The 13,696-nt window shown below is 36.2% G+C and overlaps 1 protein-coding gene across 1 annotated transcript; it reads right to left on the bottom strand.

Moving 5' to 3' along the window:
* Positions 1-1,431: 1,431 nt before the first annotated feature.
* Positions 1,432-2,685, bottom strand: LOC138334042 (uncharacterized protein F54H12.2-like). The gene has a single exon (XM_069282759.1). It carries the CDS (start codon positions 2,683-2,685, stop codon positions 1,432-1,434), a length of 1,254 nt encoding a protein of 417 aa, XP_069138860.1.
* Positions 2,686-13,696: the final 11,011 nt, after the last annotated feature.

Here is a 13,696-nt window from a genome sequence, read left to right as displayed (position 1 = left end):
CACCGCCGACAGAGCATAAATGACATTCATCATTTGAACAATAACTGGTATTTAATCGTGTTTATATATGCCTAATTAACACAAAAAATAATATAAAATAATTTATTTCGCCTTTGGTGCATACGCAATCAGTACTTCATTCCATATAGAATATAGTGTCACGGATTTTTTTTGGGAAACAATTAATTATTTTTCATATTTTTAACTTGAAGTAAAATTAAAAGCTCAAACTTTTCAATGGTGGTAATGGTGAAAGTAAGTAACTTTTATAACTGAAGAAAAATACTAAATCGTTTGCTCCCGATTTTCATAGTGAAAAAATACCATTTGCCAGCAGTGGAGCATCTTTAAACATTATCTTTAGATATCTTTATTGAATGGGCTATCTTTCGGTACAACATCTCTCCTAGAAATTTGTATTTTTTCGACCTTGTCAATAACAGGTATTGTTTTGCCCTCCTCTCTACAGAGTTCGGGTGTGATGTTAAAGTATGCACGGGCTTCTTATTATTTTCCCGTCGACGTAGCTCTAATGTCAAGTCACTATGACATTCAATCAGGTGGCAGGTAGCCATACGGAACGTATCGAAATTTTCCGGACAGTAAAAACAAATGTAAACGGCCAGCACCTGTAAACGAAAAGAAAAAAAATAGATAAATGGAAATACGTATTCTTAGCCATGGTTTACAATTTAAAAGTAAAATTTACTATTGCTATTATATTATGACATTTCCACCAGGTGAAGTTGTATTTCTTATTGAAATTGAGTTATCAGCGCTACATGGTTAATACGAGTACATTCCTCCCTCAAAATGATCCCCTCCGTTAAAGAATTTAACAAAATTGCCAGCAAACAAACAAACTAATATTGTATACAAAATTTACAGACTTAACCAACATTCATCATCTTCGTCTGGTAGGCCTACTATTCCATTGACATCTTTACACGAGATCTACGAACACATAGACGTCAGAGAAAAACTTTACATCTGTCTTTTGGACGACTAGACGCTATCTGTTTTAAACATATTGTTAAGTTTGTCATTTTAGTTATGCCAAGCCCCCGTACACCATTTTTATCACATAAACCAAGCCCCCGTACACTAGTTTAACAAGCCCCCGTACACAAGCTAAATTTTGAGTCGTCTTGTTGAAACATCCGTGGCCACGACAGTACGAAATTGGCCTCAACATGAACTTCCCATCATAACCCGTCTATACAACCCAAAAATTGTAACCTGGAACAAGCTAGTTATTCAATATCACAAACAATAGTTCACAGTCGTTTTCATTGCGGTACCCCCTACATGTGACCCTGGATTCCTGTCTATTCCTCAATAAATATATGACGCTGGGGGTTGACAGATCGCATACGGACGCGATATATAATAAGCTTGAAGTGGACAATAGTTACAGATACATTAATTACATTAGAATTGTGCAAATATTGTCAAACTTATCCTTGTTGCGACAGGCCTCGCCTCGTCGATACCAATATCCGGTGTACGGATACCCACAGTGATGCTGATTGTGTGTCCAACACAATCTCCGGAAAACGTCAAGTTAAAACATCCAAACAATGTAAAGCCAGTGCCATATTCGTCTCTTGAAATGTTATTGCCTTCATCATGATGTGTTTTACCAGTAGTGGTAAATAACCCATTGTAGCTTCTTGCATACAGTTTTTGGTTAAAGTTAGGTTGCAAAGGAGTAGTTGGGATTGGTTTACCATCTACATTCAAGGCAACAAAATTGATATCAAAATGTTTAAAATTAAAAGGATTCTTGGCAATGAGTCCACTATATGCATCACTATCAATACATCCTATGATTAATCTCTTAGGCATTTGTCCCAGGAAAATGTTGTCTTTAACAAAATCATGGTTTCCTCTTGGAACTGAAAACACCTTCATATAAATTCTCCTGATTGGATATTTGGCAGGTGATATCTCCATTGCTTTTGCATGGGCTAGTCTCACCGATGGACTAAGTTTTACTTTTCTCACGTAAAGGTAGATATTGTTCATGACCACCTTAACTTCATCTGTTTCTCCCATCAAACAGAATTCATCCTTTCTTCTGGTCAGAGTTATTGTCATGTTCACGTTATGAACCAAATATCTTTCCTGTGCAAATAGGTCAGAATGGAGTCTACCCATCATATCCACTGTTTGTCTATTAGCTGTTGCAAGTTTCCTCTTGACATAACCGTGATTATCGTCGCCTGTAGTGTCCATTTGTTTGGCCCTATTCTTATACCACATTGCACTCGTCAACTGAGACTCTTTGGCAGCAGGGCCATAGCTCAGTAGTGTTTCCAGGTTAGCCCTGAATGGATACATGTTATTGGATGATGAGACAACTTTTTCATTTAGACAAACGCTGACATTACTAAAGAGAGAATGTAACCAAAGATTAACGGGTGCAACGTTCTGGTCAGTAAGGTTGGTGCCATCAGCTTTGATTATTTTAGCTTTCACGTAGATGGACGTATTTGTTAAATCTAAGTAATCGTCTCCAGCTCCGGAGATTTCAAAGACGTAAGGCCCACCATCAGTGACAGATGTGACTGTTCCAATTTGATAACAGTATCCATCTTCAACACTGGTTTGTGTGGGTGGCGTATCAAATAAATCTAATTCTGACTGGACACATTCACAGGAATCCTGATGAATTAGAGACATCTCTAAAGAATAACTGTCTAATCTGTACACAGATTACACACAACATAACATATGCGCACACACTAATATATATATATAACTTTTTTGGTGATTCATGTATCAAATATATCTTTAGCTCTATGCTGATTGGGTGCTTTTAATTTCTTCTTTCTCTTTCCAGGCGGGCCAAGGCTTTTCAATGCTTTACGTTTTAATTGTTCTCTTGCCTCAATAGCACGTTTTCTTGCTGCAGTTTTGATGTTTTTTCCTTTCAATAAATCACTTGCCAAATTCATACCAGAATGAAATGCCTGTTGACCTACAGATTTTACTCTTTTCTTTAAGAGTGGCGTGAAGGTCTTAACTCACATTTCAGTAAAGGCTTGACGGATTTAAATAAACCTCTAAACAGACCTCCAATACCATAACCTCTCTGTATTCTGGTTCCTCTGAAAATATTTCCATCACTGCCACCTCCAGCTTGATTCACATAATACCTATCAAATAGGTTTCTGTCACTTTGGTAAGCTGTTTTCATAATGTTTAAAACATTTACCTCAATCAATCTTTATAGAGTTTTCAGGCCTGGTTGTTCAAGCCCAACGGACGTCTTCTGAAATGTAAAGTTATGACAACTTTACCCCTCTCAATATGAATTGGTTTACCGGTATCGTCTCTCAACATAATCTCTATTTCTTGAAATTGCCTTCTTTGTAACGTAATGTAGTGAATAGGTTGAAACTCTTTGCTGATAACGTGTCCAGGTGTACCGTCAATTGGAAATATTCTGACAAGAGGAACTCTTGAATCACCCACTATCTGTGGTTCAACTAAAGGACAGTAGACATAAATGGAATAGAAACCTTGATGGACGTCAGCCATGTACCTTCCAGTGTGTTTTCCTTCTGAATAGTGTGTAGATTCAAATCCTAACAATTTTGACAACTTGGGACTAAGTTGCAAACGTAAACCTGTCATCACTGTCAAAGTCACCCTCTGATCAATGTTGTCCATAGCAATCCTGAACGATTCTCCGTGTGATACCATTCTTTTGGCACCCCATATGTATTTTAAGATATTGATCACGTTGGAATAATAGCCTGGTTTTAAGTGAAATTTTACTGTTGCTCCAGGATCAAATTCAGTACTAGCTACGTTAGTAGTACCACCAACAGTCATTTCCAACCACAACTCATTTTCACTCATGTTAAACCAAGAATGTGGATATTGAATTTCAGCCAAACCAACTTCCCATGACCCTTTTAAGTCTTGAGGTTGATGTAGACGTGTGGTGTATGTCGTCAATGTATCGTTGGGAAACTATTCCATTGAACTATTACTAGGTAGGGTTATGTAAAACATTTCTTTTTTCCAGTGTAGGACCAGGAATCAGATATCCTATGCCACTGCTCAACAGAGAAACCCACACAGACTCTAGGGGATCACCTGTACTCAGATTGTATATACTACTGATGATGACAATAAAGATGATGAAAACAGCAAAGACTATAACGATGACATCACATTCTTACTAGTTGTTATTGATCATTTTTCACGCTATGCTTGGGTACTACCTTTAAAGAACAAGAAGGCAGATACAGTGTTGGATGCTTTCAAAAAGATATTTGCTGAACGACAACCGACCATCCTCAGAATAAAAATCATAGAGATATCAATTTGAATTCACATTACATTGTCCTTATGAAAAATCCTAGGGATTCCTCACAAATAAGATGTTTGTCACAGCAGATGTTTCCAGGTAGGACGTCAATAGTAGAAGCCTACAATGACGCCACTCTCAATCCTTACGGTTATTTGTTAGTTGATCTGAAACAAGACACGCCTACAGATCTTAGGTTACGCGCACGTATATTTCCTGGAGAATATCAGGTTGTGTATGTCCCATAAAAACCTTTATAAGGGATGCGTGTATTGAAAAAAAGTTTATATCACATGAACATTTGTCCATGATGTCATATCTGGAGAAAAATTGCAAAGACTTGGAGTATTACTGCAGAGCTAAGCCTTCCCTACGAAAATTATTCCTAGAAAAAGCCAATAAAAGTTTCATTATATATAATATATGTATATGTGAGTACATACAAGAAATTCTACAAGGTGTCTTGACCTTAACACCTAAACAAAAGAGAAGGCTATCTCGTCACAAAAACAAGTGCCGTCAGTTATTGAATTCTTCATACAAAACTCAAAAAAGTTTAATTCAACAAGGAGGACTTTTACCTGCCATTACTTCTATCCTTCTACCCTTAGCAACGCAAGTCCTGTCCAGTCTATACACCAAATGAGGAAACAGATATTGAAAGTAAGTGGTCACACCACCAAAGCCAGACCTAAACCACCTGTTAACTCTTTGGTAAAATCACTGCATGACATAGAAGGAGAAATGGCAAACACTTTACAACGTGAAGATCTTCCGTTAAACGACAAAATGACCATGTACGATCAAAATTTTAAGAAAGTACATGTCTAGACATCAACAATATCAACAAAATGGTGTGCAACCCAAGATAGCGACTGCCACCAGTTTTCCAAAGGAGTATCTCACGCGTAAACTTGTCTTACAAAGTGTACCAAAAACAGCCCACTATAAGACAGAGATGTTGATGGATAAATTAAAACAGGTTGTGGAGTGGAACGATAGAGGGGAATTTGGATATAAAGGTGAGCCAGTGATTCCAGGTTCAAATTTAGTAGATTTAGTTGGAAACGCTATACGTCAAAGATCTCTTAAACATGTCAATCCACAAGGCATGAACGCCTTTCTGACAGCTCTCAGGGATGTAAATGTCCCACAGAGTTGGATAAGCAATAAAGCATATCTAGATAAAATGCAAACCGTTACCTCAACCCCTTTACAACCGATACTAGAGATGAGGCTATCTAGAGAGACCCCTTTGAATACATCTCAAGCTATTCCTTCATCAAGACCATCCAGAGTTACCCCTTTGGCTACATCTCAAGATTTTCACACACCGTTGCCATCCAGAGATACTACGCATCAATGCAGTCTCCTGTCTCCAATACATATGGATTGGAAAGGCGGCTTTGAGGAAAGTGGGTACAACACATTTACAACACTTAATGCACGTTCAACAATTCCCAGAGAACCAGTGTCAGATATGTTGAAGAAATGGAAGAAATTTAAGCCTACGGAGTTGTCGCAGAAAAATGTATAAAAGTCATCAAACATTCAAGTCATCATCAAAATGACTGACGATACCAGTGAAAAAATCAAATTGGTTATGGTTTGGTCAGAAATTACCCCGAGGAGAAATTGTTTACTTTTGTCAAGTTTTCATCATCTTTACAGTCATCTGCAGTAGCATATACAATCTGACCACCGACGATCGCCTAGACTCTGTATGGATTTCTCTGTTAACCAGTAGCATAGAATATCCGATTCCAGGTCCCACTCTGAAAAGAAGAAATGGTTTACATAATACACTTCAAGGAGGTTAAAAATGAAAGCAGTGGAAAATCCAAGGAAGATCATGAAAGGTATGTATTAATAGTTAGATAGAGATGGTGGAAATTTGGCAAATAGCATATACCCCAGAATGCAACATTCAAGATGGCGTAAGCTACCAATAAGCTACCGTAAGTTACTGCCAGCCAATGAGATATTTGAGTCTTAAAGCTTTCCATCCTTTTCGTATATAGTACCATGTAGAGTATGAGTTTTATCGTTTTTTATCTAGAACTCTAAAACGTCTAAAATGGTCTTACCGGTAGTGCCATAATAGTAAAAGTGCTAATAAAGTGGAAATGAATTGTAATAATGAATATTTAGCCGCTAAAACTTGGTGGGTTTGACATTTTTGTCTCGGGAAGTTTTTCTCCATTCTCGTGTACAGGTAAAATATGAGTTACACTAATTTTTTTATCTAGAACCCCTTATCTAGAAGACCTCTAAGGTTAGTCTATGAACACTTGGGTGGGTCAAAATTGATATAAACTGTAACTAATTCTCGGACCCCTGTGCCCCCGACCTCAGACTTGAAATAAACTGTAACTAATTCTCGGATCCCTGTGCTCTCGGCCTCAGACCTGATATAAATTGTCTTGGACATCGGTTTCTCGGTAATATTCAGCAGTTTGATAAATCAACAAGAGGTTTCACTAACACATGTTGGATCAATTAAAAACATCTAGATGTTACGGGACTGTCTATATCATTAATGTGCATTATGTACGCGCTGGTCATTTTTTAGTAAATATATTCAGGGATCTTTTTCCACATGTTTTGTTTTCTCTTTATGCGTACTATAAAAAAAGTTGGGGCCTCATGCCGATTTATATTTAAATTTTGTATAAAATATGCTTTATATAGTCGGAACGATACATCTCCTAATATTAGCACGACGGCCGTGTAGACTGACAATATTTAGACAATGTACATCTACATGTAATCACATTCGCCCCGTTTCAACAAAAATAGCACGCAAATTTTCACAGTCTGGTTTGGGAATTCATCATGGTACTTTCTCATCTGATTTTTGATCTATACCCCTTAACCCTCTTGCTGCCAGAGTGTACATATATGTACATTGTCGGCTGGCTGCCAGAGTGTACATATATGTCCATTTCAAGTAATCCCCTGTGCGTGGCGTATAGCTCGCTTGATTTTCAACAGACTATCGTTATATTGGTCACAAATGAACCTAGAATCACGACTCTATCATATATACAGCGAAATATTTCATATCGAAATAATTCATGGTACATAGTGTCTTTTTAATGTCCCACTTTGTCAAAAAAACATCACATTTTAACAAATGACGTAAAGATTAGGAAATATGACGTACGGAACAATATGATGAACAAGGCAATGGTTTTTGAGAAACCCATTTACTTTTCAGCAGAGGATAATTTGTTAAAAGTCTTTTGGATTAAAGTGATAATATCATAACGATAGAAATTGCTGTGAATACTACGAAATAAGATATTATAGAAGAAATACACAGCGTATTTGCGGGTTTTAACTCTGCTGCGATAGGAAACGGTCGCAAAATAATGACGTTATTGAAGCGGTTGTTCTAAAATGTATCAATGTATTGGGCCAAATTATGTTTTTCATCAAAATTAGACACAGCAGAAACACAAAATGAAAAGAAAACACTCAGTGCAAATACAAGGTTACTTTGGGTTAGAGGGATCTAATTACTGACGTCTGAATATCGTAAATCGTAAGATGTTGCACAGCGTTACAACTTCGGTACTTTTTATAACTCTTATATCTCAATTAATGTAGTCACTTCGCCGATTAGCACGTAACTACGTAATTTAGATGAGTGACACCATATACGAGACGTGTTAATATGGAATATTATTCAGAAAACGATTCTGATATGGAATTTGATATATCAAACGAAAATAATTAATGCTATAGGCGAGGACCGCCAGATCTCGAGGACATTGGACGAGATCTTCGTGACGTATACACTTATGTGAGTTTGTGAAAGACATAAGGTTCATCAACTCGCCAGATATCAAATCCGATCCTATTGACTACTTTAACCTGTTTTCAGTTCCCGGAACGGAAACTCGTTTAAATGAGGTTATGTCCAAGAGATTAACATATACGAAAGGTAGTATTTTAATCAAGAATGAGTCAACATCGTACTATGGATTAAATGCATGAATGGCAGGATACAAATTCAGATAAAGTGACATATGTAGAGCTGTATCTCTTCGTCGTGACCGTCAAAAATGCATAATATCTTATTGAACATGTCCGATGATATGGTTTTTATACCATAATGATAATATTAACTGGAACAGGTAGTAGAACTATAGGTTTAAAGCATATTAACGAACATATAGATAAATATCTGCTAGCCAAGACACCAATTCCCCCAACAAATATTGAAGATTCAGGATATACAAATACTTTATGGGCCACGTAGGTAACTTTTGTAAACGAGCTAATATGTAAAAGCAATTATTATGATTATAGTGTAAATAGTTCATCTAGATTTGCGTACCTTTCACTGCTAGCAATATCCGGTGTACGAATGTACATACATGTCGTGTAAAACACTATTAGATACCCCTTTCCCACAGGGATCTGGCACGAAACTTTTAACCAACAGTATACATATATATATATATATCATAGTATTGTATACTGTTGGTTAAAAAAAATTGTGCCAGGTCCCTGTGCCCTTTCCCGTTCCACAATTATACAACGGAAGCAGTAAATTGTATCATACAATGTAGCACCACACTAGCAGACTTCAAGGCAGATATCCCTATAAAAGTCCTTGAAGCCTTTACAATGAATCGCTAGCCATAAGATTTCTAGTTTTCTTCATTATTTCTTCTTTTCTATCTATTTTTTTCTTCATTCTGTCACGTTCAACAAAAACTCTTACTGTTTATAAACCATCATTTACCATACTCAAATATCCGTCGATATTGACGGATGGAAAACTATAGCAGCCATACCGATTCATTTCAATTTCTTTATTTCCAACTGCATTATTCAGCATATAGGATTAATGAAGAAAAATTATTCAATCGGACTTTCAAAATGCGTTATAAAAGTATTGCGAGTTTCAAAAGTAGTGTTGAACTATACGGATTTCCTAACTGTAAATTGGCAAAATATGTAAAATAGAAATGGAAATAAAGACAATAGAACATTTTGATCAGAGGGATATGATAATTATTAATTGATACAGTATCATATATTTGGACATTTATATATCCCAGTGTTCAGAGACCAGTTTTAGTCGTGGTTGGGGATATATAAAATAAAAAAAAGTCGGTAAACATCATACCCTACATGGCCGGATACACAGCGTGTAGAACGCCTAAAAATCTAAAATGTTCCAAAAATATTTTTAAAAATACAACTTAGATTCATATGATTCTGGCGAGAGCATTTTCAATTTAGAATCATTATAAATCACTATACATTTGAGAATAAATAAAAACCGTTCAATATGGTCAGACAAGCCTAGATTTCATTAGTTATTTTAACACAGTGTAGTCTAACCACAAAATACTCATAAGTTAAAGTGAATAGTCGGTTAAAGAAAACCAGTCTAAATGCGTTCATTGGCCTTCCAAAAGTTCTCACACATTAATACGACGGTCAAGTTCTGCTTAGTTTCCCAGTTCTGACCATTAAAGTAAAGAAAAGTTGAAAGCATTGAAAGCGAGGCTGCGTGGAAATGTAACCACGGACATAGTGAGCCGGGAGGACGTTTTAGAATTTCCATACTTTAAATTAATTTCTTCGTATGCAGACAGATTTTGACGAGAGATTTTATTTTTCCATTTCATAAGAAATTATACTGGATACATTCACACCATTTTTACCGAGTTTAGCCATCCTTGCCCGACTGTTCACTTTAAATCTAAGCGCGCTTGTTTACTTAACTTAATTTTAATGTCTCCACGCTCATTAGAAAACGCGAGTTTGTTTTGCATAAATGAGGATTGTCGTTTTTTATTATAGGAAGACAAAAATACAAAAGATTTGACTCGTTTTGGCCAAGTCGGAAACAGGCTATCATACAGCTGCATGTATTTCTCTCAAAACACTTGGAACATACATATACATTGCAGAAATATATAATGGTCCTCGTTTATTGTGACGGTAAATCTTTGAAAGTACAAATTACTATTATAAACTTTTCAATAAAAAATAAAAGATTTGATACAAATGTATTCAAAAAGTTCATAATTATATAGTTTAATGAAACAAAATATTGGTTTACACATATTTACGAATATGACGTGACAAGGAGAATCAAAAGATCAATAAATTATTATCGTATCTTTATTCATCGACAAATCGTCATTATTACTTGCGACATAAAAAAAAAGAAAAGAAGCTCAATTTACCCCTGTTGTAAATCTCAATATAAAGTGCATGTAAGTGGTACTAATGGGGTTTATTTCAGGCCTAAGATCCGAGAGAAATTTTGTCTGCTCTCTTCGTGATGCCGGACTGTGTGTTGTTCAGGAAAAAAATGTTTATGATATAGCACTCTTCGCGAAACTTCAAGCGTGCTTAACCACTGGGATCTGATAATTAGTTACATATTATGTAATCATGGACCCACCAGAGTGCCCTAACACCATTTTTAGACGTTTTAGAGGTCTAGATAAAAAACGATAAAAATCATCTACATGGCAGAATATACATTGATTTTTGATTTTTTTTAATGATTTTTACCGTTTTTTTATCTAGACCTCTAAAACGTCTAAAATGGTGTTATGGCACTCTGGTGGGTCAATGAATTCTCAGATCCCTGTGTGCTTAACAAGAATTATAAATAATGCACATTGTACAGTTCCATCTCTTCTCTCTTTTATTGTAAAATATCACTGAGGTTGATGACGTAAATGATTGGGATCGTCAATACTAAACGGGTACTGCACCTGCAGCTGCATGTACATATATACAACGTCGCGAACTTGACGTTACGTCATTAGTTCTGGCAGTGACGTCACATATTTCAAACAGAGTTCTGGCAGCAAGAGGGTTAAACGTCTTAAATAGTCTATGCGAACTCTGATGGGTCCAAAATAACATTTCTTTCATACCTACACGTGTTATACTGGCTGGTCTAGGGCAATACACTCATGCCACCTGAGGCTGTATTGCATGGCTACCCATGCAATAAAGCCTCGTGACGTCACAGCGTCAACAAAATTTCTATTTCCTCGGTAAAATTTTAACATTTTTTTCAAAACTATAAAAGATGCACACAACGAAATTTTTGTTGAAAATATCACGTAATTTTTCATGTATGAAAAATTGACTTTCAGCCGTGGATTTCTTCGAATTTATTTTAAAATGGCGGGATATTATAGTTGTAAAATTGCAATAAAACGTCGAGGTATGAAAGAAAAATACTCTTTCATAAGTGGATATGAAAGATAAAGATATTCTACCCCCGGGATCATAAAATGTAGCAAAACCCTCGGTAAGCCTCGGGTTTTATTACATTTTGTGACCCTCGGGTAGAATATCGTCTATCCTTCATATCCACATATGAAAGAGTCTTATATTATCGCACCTCCGGCAGAAATGCTACGCCCTCGAGCTCGCCCCTATATATCTTACTGACCCTCTATGCCTTTATAGGGGTCATCAGTAACTGACTATATAACTAATAGTAGTCTATATAAACTGTAACTAATTCTCAGATCCATGAGATCGTATAAGTTGTTTGACAGATGAAAATCACTTGTGACGTAATTTATTACGTCATCTTCTTGGTTGAAGACGTCACGTCCGGTATATCATGCTTTTGGCGATACATGGGATGCCTGAATCTGAAAAGCATCGTCATGAATTAGAGATATGGTAAGAAATAATCGATCTAGTTTATGTTTGCCATATGTCATACATGTGGGAATGAATTAAGTGTTCATTCAACAACATTTACATTAGTAGCTTCGGTTATAATTTCACAATTATTCAACAAACATTCATTACAAACATCGTATTCTTGCGTTCTGTAATGACATGGCAGTTGAAAAGCTTACGTGGACGTCCGACTTATCGTGAAATCCATTCAAGTATTCGTCAATCAGTTTTAGTATGCTTATATTTTATGTACAGTTTCATGCCACCAGAAAATGTGATGGCACACATACTCACTTTCAGTACTAATAAGCTAGGTGCTGTCTGGTAAATCTGTGCACCTAAGATATTCGCAGGTGGTCCATAGTATCGATTCAGTTAAAAAGTGAAAATATGTATACTAACTTAAACAATGGGGTTTTGCTATTCAATTGGAAAAAAAAAATTAACAAAAACCATTTGTATGCATATATGTGGTGTCTTGAAAATAATATGCCAACCCAAGCGCTTCGGCGATTGTTGACGGTACAGTAGCCTAAGTCTGCGCAGTGCCAAACGCTTATCATTTTTACGAGTTGCGGAATCATGTCAAATCACATGTTTTTAGTACAATACATCAATGAAAACATATAGATATACAGGTGAGTTTTTTTTAATTGTTTTTCTGTACACAAACATCGATCAGCATTAGTCTCTGTCCTGCTACCGTTTTTCATCCATCGGATTGCTTTTTTCATAGACTCTGCATTCCTCATATATACGATTTAACATATTTTAATTATTTAATTCGCTTTTCATGGAGAGTAGTGATTAGTTTATTAACACTTATAAAACAGGAAATGACTCCATATAAGTTCGTAGAATAGCTTCACCGGATCTCGTGACGTCACGTAAAAAACACAGGGACCTGAAAATTAACCGTTACAGATTAAATAATCATGGACCCACTAGAGTGCTCTAAGACCATTTTAGACGTTTTAGGTACTAAAGTACCATGTAGAATATGATTTTTATCGTTTTTTTTATCTAGACCTCTAAAACGTCTAAAAATGGTTATATAATCTGTAACTAATTCTCAGAACCCTGTGGTAAAAAGTGCAACAAAATGGTCTACGGACACTTTGGTTGGTGGTCAATATTGATATAAACTGTAACTTATTCTCGTATCCCTGTGACTAAACTTGCTGTACTTAACTGCAGAAACATCCAAAGAATGAAACGGTTTTCAGAACTCTATTTTGTGTAACTGTTGTCCCATCGAATGTGAGTTACTTGGCGACATAGATTTTTTTTTTAATTGGTTCACAAAAACATGAATTGATTTTCAATTTTGTTGCTTGCATTGAATGTTGAAGGGAAATGGGAATAATGCAAATGGTACGTGAATTCATTTCATTTGCACGAGATTAAATTCCCTTCATCAGTCAACGCAAGCAAGAATATTCAACATCAGTCCTGAAATGTTACATTACTCAGCAGTTAGACATGTCATTTGACTTAACGTGGTAGTCATGCTTAATGCTTTGGTCACAATCGTTTCCGATTAGGCTTAGGATGAACTCCAGGCATGATTTTTAGCCATTTTGACCTGGTATCCGGCCGGACACCATATATGGCTGACCGGTGACTAGGGCTCTCAGGCAGCATCGGAGAGGTGCCTGAAGAGTTTTAACTCGAAGTTAATTT

Source organism: Argopecten irradians, chromosome 10 (assembly GCF_041381155.1).
Source record: "Argopecten irradians isolate NY chromosome 10, Ai_NY, whole genome shotgun sequence".
NCBI lineage: Eukaryota > Metazoa > Mollusca > Bivalvia > Pectinida > Pectinidae > Argopecten > Argopecten irradians.
Note: the sequence above shows the minus strand (reverse complement) of the source record. Positions and strands in the feature narration are given on the sequence as shown.